The sequence below is a fragment of the Terrapene carolina genome, unplaced genomic scaffold (assembly GCF_002925995.2).
Source record: "Terrapene carolina triunguis isolate 2854851 unplaced genomic scaffold, T_m_triunguis-2.0 Scaffold62, whole genome shotgun sequence".
In the NCBI taxonomy this organism is placed as follows: Eukaryota; Metazoa; Chordata; order Testudines; family Emydidae; genus Terrapene; species Terrapene triunguis.
In genome coordinates, this window is record NW_020664413.1 from 44,237,780 (window position 1) to 44,255,923 (window position 18,144).

The window sequence follows — 18,144 nt, forward strand, 5'->3', positions numbered from 1 at the left end:
GCAAACAACTTACTTAGTTTTAAGAAAGAGATGGACAAATTTATGAGTGGGATTGTTTGATGGGGTTGCTTGTGATGATGGGGAAGGGCTGGGCAGCCCTGGAGGTCCCTTCTCGTTCATGTCTGATATTCCTAAACTCTTATGATTCAGGACTTCAGGGGTTGGCTTCAGGGGTTAGCGAGGAAGTTTCCCCCCCCCTCCCCCGTGTTTTCTGGGTTTTTTGTCTCCTTCCTATGAAGCATCAAGAGATGGCCACAGGTGGAGATGGGACACTAGACGGGGAGGACCAGGGCTCTGAGGTGGCTCTGAGCATTCTCTCTTTCGGCTGTTTGGCTGGCTAGTTCTTATTCACATTCTATGGGTTTATGGCCCAGATCCACAAAGGTATCTAGGCTTGAAATCAATGGAAGTTAGGAGTCTAAATACTTTGTGGAACTGAATGCCATATATGGGGTCAGAATGGAATTTTCCCCCAGATGAGATTGGCAGTGTGTGACCCTTAGAACTCCTCAATGCCAACAGGTAAAGGGGATTACAAGAATCCCCTGATTTTGGCATGTACATTCTAGTTCACGAAAGAGGGGGCCATGTGAGGTCTTTAATAAAAGCTTATGTCATATTGATCCTCATAATTGTCACGTGATGTGTGTACAGATATACACAGCTCCTTAAATATATGTACTGTCTGTCACCAACCAAAGGGGAAAACAGCTTTCTTCCATGTAGGTGGTAAGACATGGCAATTTCTGGCAAATGCTAATCATGATCCCTCAATGGCTCTTTGTCAACACCTGTTGTAAACTGCAATCAGTTAGTATGTTTTTAAACATGACTTGTCCCTGTCTACACTAGGTGCAGATTGGAATCTAGCAGGTTGCTAATTAAAATGTGTTAGTTACCATGTTTGCTAACATTTTCACACTGTAGACAAAACCATGCTCAGAAACCCCTGTAATACCTGCATATTATAAAGTGGAGTTTCTGCTGTCATTGTGAATTGCCTTGATTTCATTAACCTTCCAATCAACCACATATATTCTCGCCCCTATATTGTTTCTAGGGAACACATGCCTACCTACCTAACAAATGTGAGTATTTGTCTATATAATAATAGCTAGCACTTATATAGCACTTTTAATCAGTAGATCTCAAAATACTTCACAATCTTTAATGTATGTATCCTCACAACAACACTGTGAGGAAGGGAAGTACTGTTATCCCCATTTTTGAGATGGAAAACTGAGGCACGGAGAGACTAAGTGACTTGCCCAGGATCATGCAAGAAGAGCAGGGAATTGAACACATTTTTAATTAATGCCCTAACCACTGGGCCCTCCATCATTACTTTCCTGCTTGAGGTAAAAATCTAAATACATGGCCACAGTATGCAGTTACTGCATTGTCACTTCAGTACATCTAAGCCAAATAGATGGTCCATTCCTGACTTTCTGATTTACGATTGTGTTTAAGGATAGTATGGTTTTTGGTTACTTCTAGTTCTGTTCATATTTTCTGTATGTTCCAACTCTGCTCCATTGAAATCAATAGTAACATGCCCATTGACTTACATGGGAATAGAGTTAGGCTAATGAAGCATGCTTTTGAAATTCCCAGCTGTGGTGTTAAAACCCACTGTCACAGCTCCAAGCACCTCTAAATTTTGGTGATGTTCAAATGCAGCTGAACTCTACAGCTTCCCCCATCTCTATTTCAGTCCATTACCTCAGATCTGAATGCTGTTAAACTAGGGGAAAGTTTGCAGTACAGACCTACCTTTGGTTAAAAATTAAATTCCTTTAATCCTTGGCTTGAACTAAATTGTTTCCTCACTTCATCTTGCACAATCACTCTCCAAATCATTCACTGTCACACCATGTAACTAATCTAACTGTCCTTCATTCATTCTCAAGCCCTAAATTACATTAATCTTCATCGTAGCTAAAGTTGTTCCAGTATATCTCTGTGCCTGTCTGTCTTCTTTAAACTGTTGTTCATTCCTCATCTCACTCGCTCTTTCTCCCTAGTTGGTGGCTACGTGCCACAGGAGACTGACTGCATCATTTTCAGCTGCAGGCTCACACCCACTCCTTTGCTCCATGAACTGTCAGTGGGAGGCTCTGGCCATAGCTGCAGTTTTTAGCCCAGGAAACATTGCAACAGCTGCAGCACACCTCCATTCAGAGGTCACATAACCCAAGCAAAGCGGATAGCTCTGGTCACTGATTTCTGAATATGCTCCTCCTTTACTGTTTTTGTATGCTGGTGAAATGCAGAGTAAAACCAAATTAGATTCACAAGGAATTATTATTGCTGTTATTTATCAAGCTTCTGCTAGATGCAAGATGCTCTGTAAGCTTACAGGAAGGCACAGTCCTTGCTCCAAAGAGCATACAGTCCGAAAGCTGAGACTGACAATATGGGGCTGGCCCACATAATCCATCAGCTAATGGTTCAGATCAAAGAAGTGGAGCTGTTGATGTAGAATTATCACTGAAAAGCTTCCTGGGAGAAGCATGTTTTAAAGAGGGATGCACAAGAAGAGGGAGGCATTCTGTAACTACTATAAAAGAGATGGAATTATTGCATCCCACCCAGCACTACTGCTACCTCCACCCCCAAAATCGCAAAACTTCCCGATTTGTGTTCATCAATAATTAATGACCCATCAGCAATACTCGGAGGGAGCTTACGTTGCATTTTTGAGCAGCCAGTTAGTAATGTACCGTGGATAGATCCTCTTTTTCAAATCCCAGGGCACCAGGCCATGCAAGGCTAGTATTGCATTTTCAATTAGCTTCTGAGTGAATGCTTGGCATGTGTAGAAGCGACCTGCTACACAATTAGCTTATTGTTCTTTCAGCTTTGTGTGGAGAGGATCTGAAGGATTGGAAGGAGCGGGGGAAAAGAGCCAGCCAGAGGCATCACTGTGGATATGGAATAAGGGATTGCTCAGCTCCTGCAGATTCACTTGCTAACTCGGGAGTTACAGCTGTTATTAGGAAGCATTCAGTGTGGCTTTAGGGAGTGCGCCAGGGGATAATCACTGAGACGACTCTCTGATTTCTTGTAGTCTGGGCTCTTTTCTCTTCTGAGTCTCCTCATCATTATTATGGAGCCAAACAGTCCTAAAAAGATCCAATTTGCTGTGCCATTATTTCAGAGTCAAATAGATCCTGAAGCAGCTGAACAGGTAAGGAAGACAGGTATCTTTCACTACTTGGGGGACTGGGTGTGGGATGAGAATAGGTAATATTCATGGCCTAAATTCTTCTCCAGTTTACGCTGGTGTAAATTTAGATTAAATCCATGGAAATCAATGTAGTTATGCTGGAATAGCCAATGTAACACAGAGCAGGATTTGTCCGATTGTGAGAATGCACATTTTAACTCTCACAGGTTTTTCTAAGTATATATTAGCTGTCTGACTTTATTCTTTTAATTTGTTTTGCACAAGAGATAAGCACACTGTGTCTGAATACATAATTTCGAGCTGAATCAATATGGGAAAATTAGCTGAAATGTATTGTTTCATATACACCAAAATATACATTTTATAATATTGCAGAGCCTGGTTAGGAGATAGCCCGCTTGCAATTTATTTTGGTGTTGGAGCAACTCATTTAAATGCTGCAAGATAGTAACTTACTGAGTTATTCCCCCACATTTTAAGACTTTTAATACTGAATTCTTTATATCACTTTTACTGTTTGCTAAGTATTTCATGCATATGTATGTGGATGTGGCTATATGTGTGACTATATATACATACGCACACTCAAAAATATAAATATACTGTACATATATATATATATATGACAGCCGAATCTGAGTCACCTGTAAATTTATATACTGTCCAATCCTGCATTTCTTACCGGCTGACCTCTCATTAATTTTTTTTATATATATATATAGATAGATAGACAGATGTGTAGAGCTACTTCTATATATAAGGAATGATAACCATAATATCTTAGAAGACAGAGGTGGATAATACCTGTTAGTTGGTCTAGTCCATCACTGTTACTATATCATTGTTCCCTGTTGTACATTTACTGTTGTTTTGATACGTCTAGTTTTAAATGATACCAAAGATGTAATAGGGCTTTGACAATTCCACTGTAGAGTGATGGCAGTGTAATCGTTTACATCTGGAGGACAGACATCTTTTTCCTTATCTGCTGATGTAATGTCTCCTCAGAGGAGGCGGGCTTTGCCAGGAAGAGATGAGTTGTTGTTGGCAGCCATAGAGGAAGGGGAGATGGGGAAGGGGGGGTACAAAGAACTTCCTGCAGCCTTCAACCTGCCCAGAGATGGTTTTACTAAAATATATTTATAATTTTGAGAATGATCCTTCTATTAACTTGAGCAAGACCTGGCCCACCACCTTTTGAAACCAATGAAAGTTATTGCCTTCAAGGACTGCAGAATTGGGCTCATAATTAAATCCCTATGGGCTATAAAATATTATGAGCCAAGTTCTGCCCCACATTTATGGGAAGCCCTTTTGATTATGTTGCACTTTTAATTTATGGGCTAGGTGCCCTATAGTTTTATTTTAGATGTTTGAAGAAATTACATCAATACAATCTGGAGTAACTGTCTGAACCTGATTGAGTTACTGTGGATTTCCCCCACTGAGAGCAGAATTGGGCCCTAGCTATCTACAGATGTTGCCTAAGCAATTAAAAAAGAGCCAACACATTGACAGAGAGATTGTCTCAAAATGGTGTCTGGGTTAAATATTCTTGCGCATACTATTATATTCTGCTGCATAAGTGCCAATAGCCTGGGGGCTGTGATATAAAGTTTAGAAAAGCTTTCTTCACAAATACGGCCATTATTGGAGACTATTCCAACATCATGTTAGTTAATTGTCTAACATTCCTATTGGATGTTAATGGAACCATAAAACCACAAGCGAACTTGTGAAGATTTTAACTGAAAAGAAACCCATACAATGGCGATTCAGATTTACATATATAAACAGCTGCAATATAGCATGCTTAAGAAATTTCCTTTTGGAAATATTAATATAAGGGTTTTTTTAATTGCTTGGAAATAGATTGATAGGAATTTTTTTAATGTTCCTGTATTCACTGACATTATTTATCTAGTTATTATTTCTTTGCTCTGCTTATATGCTTCACAGTCAGAGCAACGTCAATGATAGAAAGAGAGATTTAAAAAAGGTATTTCAGTTAATCATTGTTGGTGATAACTATGGTAGTGCTAGAAATCCATGCTCACATAGCAACTTAAGTTCTTTCCCAGAAGGAGAGATAAGGGGTTATGTTTTCAAAAGGACCTCAGACTATGTCTATACTGCACATCGCTTGTGGTGGCAGGGTCTGTGTAGCTGCATAACACAGTGAAAAGCAGGTTTTGTCCACACTGCAGTGTGTAACTACACGCATCAGTGAAAAACTCTGATGGGGAAGGCAGTGGGGGAAGGCTTGGCAGCTACTGGAGCCTTTCCCTGCTGCCTTCCCCCTGCCAGAGCCTTTCCCCACTGCTGGAACCTTTCCCTGCAGTGGGGAAAAGCTCCAGCGGAGCAGTGCTACCAGAGCCTTTCCCCACTGCTTCCCCCATGCTGAAGCCTTTCCCCACTGCCAGAGCCTTTCCTTGTGGTGTGCAAAAACTCCAGCAGAAGGGATGCAGCAGGACACTATACTGCTACAAACAGCTGTGTAGATGGGAGAGTTATTGTTTGGTGAGTAGAGTCATGTCAGGTACTTACCCACAGGGTTCAGGCATGGCATATCTTTACTCTACTTGCCTAAGCAATGCCTCACCATCTACACTCTATTTATACCCATGCTAGTGGGGTATGTAGTGCCTGTACTCTACATGCTGCTGAAAGGAGTGTGCAGCATGGACATACCTTAAGTGACTCAGGTGACTTGGTCTTTCACTGGGGTTTATACTCCTAAATCACATAGGGATTTTTGAAAATCCTACCCAATGACACTGATCCTGCGGTATGTTGTACCTGAATTGATTCTGATCATTATTACACTCACAGTTATTAAGACAATATTTTGAAAGCTGTTTTCCGTGTGCCTACTTTTGCCATTGCCATTGTTCAATAAGACTCCTGACGACTTGTACTTTGGTTTGGATGTAGGGTGGTGGGTATCTTTAATGACTCTGCTTGGGCCTGTGTTTTTCACAGATCAGGAAAAGAAGGCCCACACCAGCATCACTAGTTATTATGAATGAACACTCACCCCCAGGTAAGTAAAAATTTGTCTTCTAAATCACAAGACTGGTGTATGGGAACAAAAGGCCTGTCTTTTGCAATATGGTTTTAGGAAATAAATGAATTTAAAGAAAAGAAAATCAGCATTAAGTTCACAGCACTAAATGCCAGAGCATGGGCCATACATCTGTTCACAGAAAAGACCTCTGAATCTATACAAATCCTGGCCCCACTGGAGTCAATAGCATAACTCCCATTGACTTCAGTAGGGCCAGCAATCCATCCTACATGTGAATCTCCTTGTTGCACATGGAATGAGGGCTCAGTTGCCTCTGGGCGTTGGGGGTCCCAGATGCCCCTTCCACACACCCTCTCCTTCACCAATGGGATGTTGTGGGGGAATCTGTGGAGTTAAGTTAAACTAACAGTGTTCTTGGTCCTCCAGTTCCTAGAGGGAACCAGGTCAGTTGCAGTGCAGAACTTTAAAACTAGGGGCTTCCAGGTAGGAGGGCCATTCTCTAGTTCTCTGCTGAAGTGTATAGTGTCTGTTCTCTCTCTGCTCTGATAACAAAATCTTTGTGGGGCTTGTCCTCTCTCCAAAGACTCCCCTCAGAAGTTTTCCTGGGAGAGTTGATGATTTGGGGTCAGAACATGCTTAGTCACATACCTATGCCTCCACAAGGCTGCTACAGCAAATCTGGAGTTTCTAGACCAAGCCATTTTGGAGACACAATGAGCTAAAGAAAGCACTAGAATTATTTTTAAAGAGTAAATCTCAGCAAAATCTTCAAAATATCATAATTTAAAACTCTTTATCTGTTTTTATTTAACCAAACTTCCCTGAAAAATGGCCTTGGGGTGAGATGCAGCATGCACAATTTCAGGATGATCAGTTTCTTTTCTCCTCTGAGGTGGGGATTGAAAATCAAGCTTATAATGGAGAGCTACCTAACTACGGAGAGATTAGTACCACTCCATAATAAAGGCCTGTCAATAGAGTGATCCAAGATTAGCTCAGTTTACTGTTACTGTGCCATTCATGTAATGCAGTTGACAAATTACCCAATCAGTTTTCACTACTGCTCTTTTAAAAGCTTTTTTGAAAGACTCCAGTCCATTTACAAAAGTTCATTTCCAAATTTCTATAAATGTAACTTTGCATTATTCCTGCTGACAAATTTTATGCTGCAATTTACAGATTAGTTTTATATAAGAGTCAGGGCCGGCTCCAGCATTTCTGCCGCTCCAAGCAAAAAAAAAAAAAAAAAAAGCCGCGATCGGCTGCGGCAGTTCAGCAGCAGGTCCTTCGCTCCTAGAGGGAGTGAGGGACCTGCCGCCCCCGAATTGCCGCAGGTGCCGCCCCTCTCCCTTGGCCGCCCCAACCACCTGCTTGTTAAGCTGGTGCCTGGAGCCGGCCCTGATAGGAGTGTGTTTAATTTTCCATTTAATGACAGAGGGCCCAGTTACCATCTTTGCTAACAATGAGTAGTTCTTTACCCTGTGAGAAATCCCACTGATCTCAATAGAACTATCTGGGGGTCTGGAACTACTTGACATGAATAAGGGTAGCAGAATTGGGCCCATGAGTAACATATATACAAGAAAAAGAAATGGTTCTCCTAAAAGTGATACCTGGCTTCTAGTGAGCTATAATTCCACCTCCTGAAATGCCATTTCTGGAGATAACACTTCGTGAGTAAGTAGCAAATTAGTCCCAATATAAATAAGGATAATAACAGATCCTCTATACCAACTGGGATCATGAGGCCATAGTTCTGGCCACTGGTTCTACAATCCACAGGGTAGGGGGAGCAAATAAGAACTTAACCAAAGATCAATGGGTATTCTCCTCTCTGGAAACACACAAATGAATTTGTGGGAAGGGTTTGTTAGACAAATTTCTAGGTGCATTAGAATGGAATCATAAGAGTCTAGAAAAAAAGCAGCTGGATCTCTTTTCACTTTTTGTGTTACCAGTCCCCTTAATATTATTTCCTGTTTTAAATGGAGGGAAATCGCCTTCAGCATGTTTTAAAATAATTCAGATTTGTTCTCATTGCCCTAATAGGTTGTTTGGTTTCTATATTTAGTATTTTTTCCCTTAGAGACTAGCTCTATCTCAGTTCTTTTAGGGTTCAATCTTTCAAGGTTCTGAGCACTTCCTGAGAGGTGCTGAGCACCTTCCGTTCCCATTAACATCAATGGTAGTTGAGGGATGATCCTTCCAGAGCTGTACACATAGGGATTAAAGCCAGAATACGTTGGCTGCACAGCTCATAGTAGCCACACTACACAGAAGGATCTGGCTCTCAGTCTCTAACCTTTCCCTAACTCAGTGGCACACACCACATCAGGGTTGCTAGGCCTTAATTTAAAACAAACTCACCTTGACTGCTGTTCCATATTGCAGTTCTTTCTAAATAGGCTCGTATATCCTTTTGTAAACAGAGCCCTGTTGCAGCACTAAATCAAAAACAAACAGAGACTAAAGACACCTCTCTGATTTACAGAAATTTTTATTGTAAACAAATTGGTGCATGCCTGTTATCTCTTTTCATACAATGCTTACAATACAACTCCACATAAATCATTTTTATTACTATTTAGTACTGCAGCAAGTATCAGTGAAATTTTAACCATGCCATGGAAAGAACATTGACACGTTCAAATAATTGTTACATGAGATCATAGCACTTGGCTCATTCTTTGGTTAAAGTAGGCATGTATCTTATTTATTTCTGAATTTTTTGCAAAGTTAGAATTATTTTCAAAAATGAAGTCTTAAAGCTTTCCCAGAAACGGTATGTCTTGGTAAAATTGTGTGTGTGTGTGAGTGTATTTACATGTGAATGCTTGATGTGTGCATGTGTATAGTGGTGTGTGTGCACATGTGTATGATTTATGTATATGTATGTGGTGCGTATATATATATATATATAGAGAGAGAGAGAGAGAGAGAGACTTCTTATATATACGGATGTGAGTGTGTATATGTGCAATTGTACATCCCCTTCCTCCTTATTTGTATATAGAAGCTTCACTATTTGGTTTGGGGGAAGGGTGCTTCTAAGGGTTAGGTGTTCAGATTTGGATGTGCTTTTAAAGGTTGAGATGCCTCAACAAAGTTTATTCAGACTTTCAACCTCTTGAAAAAAATGAGGTAGAAATCTTGTAAGAACGGGCTCTCCTGCACGATTTCTGGTGTATCTGCTCCCGGAGGCAGCTGATGAGAGCCCAGCTTTTGTAGTATTTTGGCATGTCTGGTTGCAGCCCCTTCTGGAAACTAGAGAGAAACAAAACTTATTTGAACCTTGCTGAACTTTATAATAAATTCAATCTGAGTTGTGCTGTACAAATGGTTCAAGGTCAGAATGGCTTTTTTCTTTCCTGAGCCATTTCATCCATCCCTTATGTCTCCTACAAATTCCAGTACAAAACCAGGAATCTATCTGCACTGACGTCAGTAGAGGTCATTCTGCTTTCAGGATAAATAATTTTGAACTAATGGTAGTTTCTCAGAAACTATAAGACAAGTCTGTTTGGCTTCCTCTACATTTACATCAAAGGAGACTGTGAACACAAGACCATACTAAATGATTTAAAGGCAGTTTGTGGATCTGGCTTCAAGAGATACATACAGCATAGGGGAGCATTGATTTGTGTATTTCCCCCTGCACACAGTGTTGGAACCATCAGATGGCCACATATAACTGCAGTAATAATTTGCAAAGGAGAAGATTTAAATTCTCAACAGCTACAGAACTTCCTGTAGAGGACAAAACATCACTTTAAAACAAAATGAAAGTTTAAAAAAAACCCACTCAGCATCATCTACATCCATCCTGGAGACATCTTTTTGATGGAGGGCATTCTGCCAATATTATGACTGTGGTAGGAAGTTACCAATAATGAACCCAAATTGACCTATGGCTTCAAAGGAGTTATATTTTCCATTGACACCAGCTGAGGATCTGGCACATTCTGGCTTTGTCTCTGAGTCACTATAACATCAAATGGTCTGCCGGTACAATCTGCCCAGGTTGTGTCAAAAGTGTGTAGGGAGTTTGAAGCCATGCTAGGAATTGGGAGTCCTACTGGATCCTAAAGCCTTCAACATAACTCTAAATATTCGGGTAAAAATCTCCCTTTCTAAACTCTGTTTTTGTTTCCTGTATCTAAATCTTTTTTCCTCTGTTGCACTTCTGGGCTTCTTAGCCCTGCATGTGAATGCTACTCAGGGCTCGAAATGAGGGAGTATGTAGTACCACAACATGCCAGCACCTCCCGTAACCTGTAGTCTTGTTCTCCAGGACCTCTGTTTTCATTTAAGAGCAAATATAAGTCTGTGGTTCTGACTGTTGCAAAGATAACTTCAGAAATGGGAACCAAGAGCAAACCCATGTAACTGTCTGCCTGAGTTTTCAGAGTCTGAAACAATAGCTCTGAGGTGTGGGGAAAAAACCCATTCATCTCAGTAGATGTTAAATCAGAGGCCAGTGATGATACTTTACATGTCAACATTGCTAACTATTTCACTGCTCATCAAAGTGTGTAAGAAAGCGGAGGAAGTATACTGTACTACTCTGAAGATGCATGTCATTTACTCTGAGTGACAGCTCAACTCATTTTGGCATCGGGAGTGGCTTGGGTTTGGGAAAACACTAGCACTTATTGGCTCAATCAAGAAGGAGCCAAGCAGAGCCCAACAGGACATCTGAGCCCCAGCAAAGGGAAACCATACCTGAGGAGCCAAGCAGAGATCTTGGGTATATTTTAACTTCTCATAGGGGATCTCAAACTCCAGGAGGCTAGCAGAGTCCAGCTGAGGGCCTGTTATTATATTTTGAACATCTGTGCAATCTACTGAAAGAGATGTCTCACTTTTGCTTCCCAAATAGGTGGAGCTTATTTTGTGGGTGGAGCTTGCAAGAATACTTCTACCTTATTCCTTTTTTCCCAGTATGACCCCTGATGCTAATTCCTAGGGATAGACAGACCTCAGTCTCTCTAGCAAAGTCCCATTTGTCACATGTGGAAGTCTGGGAACTGCTATCTGATGAGCCACTAAAAATATGCACTATATCCCAAATGTCCCAGCAAAAACAATTGGTTCGCTGGGCTAAATTAGGTCACATTCTGAGAATTGTGTGGAAAGCAACCAGTCCCCCACCCATACAAAGGGATCATCCTCTACTCCATAACCATAGGAGCCTCAGTCCAGGCCCATCTCTCCCTCACACTGAAAATGCTGGGTAATGGTGTAACACAGGGGTCGGCAACGTTCGGCACGCGGCTCGCCAGGGTAAGCACCTTAGCGGGCCAGGCCAGTTTATTTACCTGCTGACGCGGCAGGTTCGGCCGATCGCGGCCCCCACTCGCCGTGGTTCACCGTCCCGGGCCAATGGGGGCGGCGGGAAGCGGCACAGGCCGAGGGATGTGCTGGCCGCGGCTTCCCCCCGCCCCCATTGGCCCGGGATGGCGAACTGCGGCCAGTGGGGGCCGCGATCGGCCGAACCTGCCGCGTCAGCAGGTAAATAAACTGGCCCGGCCCGCTAGGGTGCTTACCCTGGCGAGCCGCGTGCCGAACGTTGCCGACCCCTGGTGTAACATTATAGCTGCTGTGACTCCTCTGGCTTCTCCTAAGAAAAGAGACAAGAGTGTGATCTGTAAAGGGCTGAGTTCCCTGTCCCTCTGGAGTAGCTCTGCATGTTCCATCTGCTAAGAACCCTTTCAGAATAGATGCTAGCTACTAGAGCGGGTAGAGAAGTGAATTTTTTCCCCTGTGACAATTTTTTATTTTATTTTTGTCTGAATTTGTGCCTGGTGGTGGTGGTTTTGTGAGTTAGCATCCGTTGGGCCTTAGCCAGCTTCTCCTTCAGATGGCCCCTTTCCCCCAATTAATTCTCAAGTTGAGCACACTAAGCAGGCCAGCCTTCCCCTGCTGGTGTCTGCCCTGCTATGAGGAAGGAGGCAGCATATATGATGGTCCCCTTCTCTCAGATTATCCCCAACTGGTTGAGTGAGAGAGGAGCCTTGCCCCACCCATTCTGCAAGGCTTCTGGCCCTAGGCTCTTAAAGACATAGTGATTAGCTTTCCTCCCAGCACTATTCATTCCTGGACAACTTTATCTCTACCAATATCTCCTAGGTACATGTATATATATATCAGACCTTTCAACATCTTAAAGGGCCGTGCCACATGACGAGGTGGGCTGATCCCTAGGTACCACTACCCTTAAGGGACAGACTACCCCATCACACCTACCTATTACAAAAAATGGACTAATATTTATTAGATTACACATTTTAATAAATGGATTTAGTTTGTCGAATACAGTTTAAATTTCACCGTAGACAAAATATATAGCAGTAAATAAGAACTGTGTCAGGTGCCCTGTGGGAGACAGACATGTATATTTGTATGTAGTTATAAGGCCAGTCCTACAGTCCTTATTCAGGTAAAACTCTCACTGAAACCTAAATAAGGACTGAAATCTTGGGCCCACAATTTGTGCTCTGACATTTTTTCAAATGTATGCAGTGTTGCTGTAGCCGTGTGGGTCCCAGGATATTGGAGAGACAAGGTAGGTGAGGGAATATCTTTTATTGGACCAACTTCTGTTGGTGAGAGAGAGAAGCTTTTGAGCTTACCCAGCATTAGACTTCTGGCTGCCTAGGCCCTAACTGCTCACTGTTCAGGAAGCTGAAAATGAGTAAGCCAATAACAGCTGTTTTCAATTGTAAATCTGAGCTTCTAACTTGGTTATAAAATACTCAGAAAAGCAGTAAATCACTAAAAACTGCCATTAACAACTACTGTTTACTTAATTTTTTTAAGTCAGAGCAATTGGCTTTGCTCTATGCTATATGTGAATACCATTTAAGTTGGCTCTGCTTTCAGTTTAACTCTGTGACTTTAGGAACAGATGAAAAGAGCAATGAAAATGAACAGTTCCCCCTTCCACCCCCCCACCCCCCATTGCTAATAGTGGTGCCCCTCCAATCATGTTAGCAATACTAGGAGCACTGGTACAGATACGGCATTGGCAGCCACTGCTGGTTTTACAACCGTGCCGTGCAGACCTGTTTTAGCAGGGCCGGATGGCACAGTGACATTGGTGAAAACTAGAGAAGAACAAATATATGTCAAAGGGATTTTCAGAATCAAGAAGAAAAATCCTACAGTTGAGAATATCCTACTGTTAGTGCACTTGTATAGCTACTTCTAATAGGAGCAAAATGTTCACAGTGGTAAAATGTCCCATTTCCCTATCTATGTATTAGATGACAGCTTATGTTCAGATTACTTACCTGACCCTTATACTATGCAAGGCTTTGTTAAGCAAGTAATCAGTGGGACAACTCATAGAGGAAGATCCAATTCAATGTAAGGGTGACAGAATCTGGCTCTTACAAAACAGCTCCGCAATGCTTTCCAACAAATTCAGGAAAGCTGCATTTGAGCTGGGTTTAGTACAGCCCAGAAAGGAAATATTTCTAAACAGCTAACGTGTTCCAAACATTAGCGACAAAGCGCAGGCATGAAAAGCTTTCTCTTTGCTGAGTACTTGTGCAAAAGCAGACACTCCTAGAGTTACACGTGCAGGAAGTACATTCAATCTTTTGATGAGAGTGAGGATTTTATACTTCTGGAACATTTTCTGCTCCGTGGCAAACACAGGGAGGCGATTTGCATTTGGGATGAGTGAGCCACAGCAGCAGTTGAATTTTGGACCATCACAGTGGGGCTCAGATACCATGGTGTTGGGTGCAGTGTAAGTAGCTACTAGTTAAGTAAGATATTACAGAAGCTATTTTAAATGTCCCCCTTTGCTGATCTCAAGAGTGGATTTAACCTTCAAGAATATTGCATTGGATTCTCTTTTGCAGTCACAGGGCCCGACCCAACTCCTACTGAGCTCAATGGAATTTGAGTCTGACCCTCAAAACATTGCCTGGGTGTTTGCCAGGAAGTACATGCAATGACAAATGGAAATAAAGACAGAGGCTAGCTGTGCTCTGATGCTTCAGTGATGGCTTCTGTAGAAGTGAGGTTTGACATCTCAGCAGGGCTACCTCTCTGAAATCAAAAGTAAGTGGGTCCCCCTCACCCTTGAATTTTTTATAGAGTTTTGTCAAATGTAATTACCCAATGGCTGGCTGCTTGTGGAAGCTTTAATGCCTCTTACTGACTTATCCTCAATTTCAATTTATAGCCTGTAATTTACTTATCTTTCTTAGTAATTGGGTGAGGGAAGCTCCAATACCTCCGTATTATTCCTTGAGATCACAAATGGATTAGTTCGGAATGTAAACATTCACCAGAAACATGGCTTTTTAGCCTTTATGGAACACGTATCATTGGGTTCATTATTTATATAGTACCCAAAGTCTGCTGTTTGTGCTGAAGATGAGAAGGAGACCAGGGCCTCAGATCCTCAGCTGCATCACAGCCACTTTGCACAACTCCAGCACCACAACTAGCAACTTAACTGGCCCAGGGAAGAGCCCTGTGTAGAGGGATCCTTGGAGGGCATAGAGCCAGTATAATGCCTCCTATGCCACAGCCGTCCTTGAAGGTGGTGTACAGGGCATGACAGGTAGCTGCAGTAACACTCCTTTGCAGTCACAGGTAGCCATTATACAGGAAAGCAGCCTTCAGCTTTCTCTAACTTGCCTGGGGGGCTGGCTCAGCACACAGCCCCGGGATATCTTAATGCTGCCTTTGCACTCCCCTCCTGAGATGCACTGTGTGTGCCTCTGCTGAGCTTCTAATCTAAGTTCCTGAACCTTGCTGGGTATACAACACAATATCTCTGTTGAGAAGTGACATGCCCTCAAATCATCACTGGGCCTGTATAAAAGTGGGGCATTGATAGGAGGGAGTGAAACAAATGATGCATACATGCAAAAGATTATGGTAGACCTTACTGCTTCATCTAATTCCTACTGCACAACATTGTCTGATGGTAACTAGAGGCCATATTTCTTCTTATCAGCTCTATAATGCTGGTGTCCATTCCATGCCGTGTCCCAGGGTACAGGGATGCCTTACTGCAGCACTGAACTCTGACAGAATATCTGTGGAGGTCCTTCCCTTGAGTGCAGAAGTTCAGAGGAGGCTCCTCCAACAACAGCGATAGACGCTCCAGTAGAAAACCAAACACACGCTCCTTGCACCGAGCATGCACACTCCTCCGTAGCTCTCATCCCCCTCAACCAGGCCTTAAACACCCTTTGAACACCAGCTCTTCTTGAATACAATCTAAAGGCCAAACCCTGAGAGACGCTGAACACCTGCAACTCCCACCAACTGCAGTGAGTGTGCAAGTACCTAGCACCTCTCAGGATTAGTCCCTTCATGTGTCACTAAAAAGAAAGTATCAAATATCAAAGCTATTCACACTCATATATCGAGTGACCTCTCCTGGCTGATTCAGACCCTTCCCATATGCACAATCATGCTACAAAGTGTGGCCTGATTTGATCTCACAACTGTAATACAGATCTCTGTGTGTCTTGTAACTTCAAGAAGAAAGCATGTGATTTATTTTTCTGTTTATTTTTAATCAGTCCCCATCAGTTAAGTCATCTCAACCTCACACAGCCATGAAATATGGGATCTCGGCAATAGTTCAAAGCCTATTGGAGATAGAAAGGAGGAGAGATCTTTGCGGAGGGCCAAAGCCCAAGTGATGCATTGAGGTCAAGGAGCTCAACTGCGTCCCCCAAGTCTGAGTAACAGAAAGCAAGATTGGACCCTAATGCTCTCAGCAGTGATAACTAATGTGACTAACGAACACTGGACAAAGCTGGAGGTGGATATTCAATTGTTATATGCAGTTTGGAATTTCATTTTAGTTTTATAACTCACCTGATACGAGAAAGGAAACAATATCTCATGACATAGGCAAGTAGCTTACATGCTGAATTTGCAAATTGTGAATTTTACTGTGAAATATACAATATACTTTCAGTGAATATTTGAGCTCAAATACTTTTTGAAAGTATTTATGTTGTTAAAGCTGGGCTGATTGGGAATGAACACACAAAGGTGGTGAGCATGAGCCAATCAGAATTCACTTCTTAATCTAAATGAGCATTCATGGACATTTTTATCACTATTTGCTCAACTGTAATGATTAACTAAAGCTTATACTAGCAATCAAAATTTTGTCATAGGAACAGTTTGCATGACACGTGACACTTTTTAACCTGATTTTTGATGGTGGTAGCTGGATGTAGTCATTAACTGTGTAGTCCAACACTCCCACCCCAGACCAAAAACTATAACAAAAGTAGACATGCACTCAAACCAGCCCCCAGCTCTGAAAAATGTTTGCAGTCTATGGGGAGGGGAAGTCTGGAATCCAAGCCTATTTCTGAATCCAAATTTTGCAGCTAACTGCAAACTATGTAAAGGGCTGACCCAAACCCTCAGAACCAACACACATGTTTGGGTGCTATCATGCAGATCTGAAATTTCTGTTTCTGGTAAGTGCCGTGACGCTGTCTGTTCGCACTTTGATTGGCTTCAACGCAAATGGAGCTATCGGAAAGTAAAGGAAATAATTTTAGAACTGAACCTTGTACCCTTCGTTTGTTTTCCTCAATCTTATACAACAGCACCATAGAAACAGCCTTCTTCAATCCTAGGGGATTATTTGCATGCCATTTTTTAATATATATGGCTTCATATTACAACTCTCCAGCTGCTTTATAATTTAGTGTCAGGGACTGATGATCTTTGACTATTTATTTCTGTTATCATCTGGGTGCATTATTAACATGACTAATAGCAGTGTCATTTCAGAGAGATAACAGTAGCATGCACAGTGACAGAACAGTGGCAGGGGTGAGAAAGTTACTTTGATAACAACCATTCACCTCTTTACCCTCACAGAGTTTAATATTTTGTCCCAAGATCCTAGGAGAAATGCACTCAGCCGGACTGTGTCATCAGTTTCTAGGTAAAACTCCTAATTGATTTCAAAGGGGATGTCTACAGCAAAAAAGGGATGGTACAATATGGCCTAGCTGTAACTAGCTAGCTCTTCTAATCAAAGTATTTGACAAGTGCAGAATAAAACCGCTTAGATAGATAATATGGATAAATGACCAGCTTTTAGCATTAACCTCATTGTATTCAGAAGACACCTATTTTGTACTTTAGGAATCAGTCAGGACAGATCCATTTGTTGAACTTCCTGAGAGAAAGATTGTGTTTTTATATACATTAACAGTACTTGAAGCTAGGCTTTGAAATAAATGGAGAGTAGGAATTTAATACAGCTGAATTAAATTCAGAGACTCTGGACAAAAATGTAAAATTGCCTGATGATAAAACTTGCCATCAGCTATACAGTACCAGATGCTTGGCTGTGGCTGAGGAATGCAGAGTGCAACTCAGGAGGTGACAGGACACATATGCAAAGATGGTGTATTATTGACCTTTGCACCCCCTGATCCTGCACCGGCTGTAACCTGGTCTGGTCTCCCAGTGCAAATTAGAGCAGCCTGGATGCTAGGTCACAACACTATGCCAGCCAAGCCTCTATCTGCCACATTCAGAGCTGCTTTGGAGCAAGGTTAGGGCTTGTGTCTATCAGATACTGCTCCGATTTCCACCCCTAGCTGTTCACACATCTCCTCCAGTGTTCTTTTACTGCAAATAGCTTCAGCATTGAAAACAATAGAACAGAAATGTGATGAAGACTGCATAGAGGTTCTGTGATTACCCTTCTTTTGTGTTTTCATTAATGTTTGGAATGCACCCGTACTATAACTAATCAACGAGTGCCTCACTATTCTAGAGCTTACCTTACCAAAATGTATTTTTGAAAGCCTGTAAGTGGTGCTAGGAAGCTTAATGTGCTTTCAGAAAGACACGTCCTTTATTGAGGGTCATATTCCCCATTCTGTTATCACAAGCAGAGAAGAGGCAG

General features: G+C 42.0%; 1 protein-coding gene across 2 annotated transcripts in view; it reads left to right on the plus strand.

Moving 5' to 3' along the window:
• Positions 1-2,794: 2,794 nt before the first annotated feature.
• The window catches only part of PPP1R1C (protein phosphatase 1 regulatory inhibitor subunit 1C), an 82,769-nt gene continuing 67,419 nt past the window's right edge, over positions 2,795-18,144 (plus strand). For both annotated transcript variants that reach the window (XM_024204060.2, XM_024204059.2), the window contains exons 1-2: positions 2,795-3,190; positions 6,173-6,233. In XM_024204060.2, coding sequence (XP_024059828.1) covers positions 3,110-3,190; positions 6,173-6,233 — 142 coding nt within the window. In that variant the 5' untranslated portion in view covers positions 2,795-3,109. The remainder of the gene's footprint in view (positions 3,191-6,172; positions 6,234-18,144) is intronic.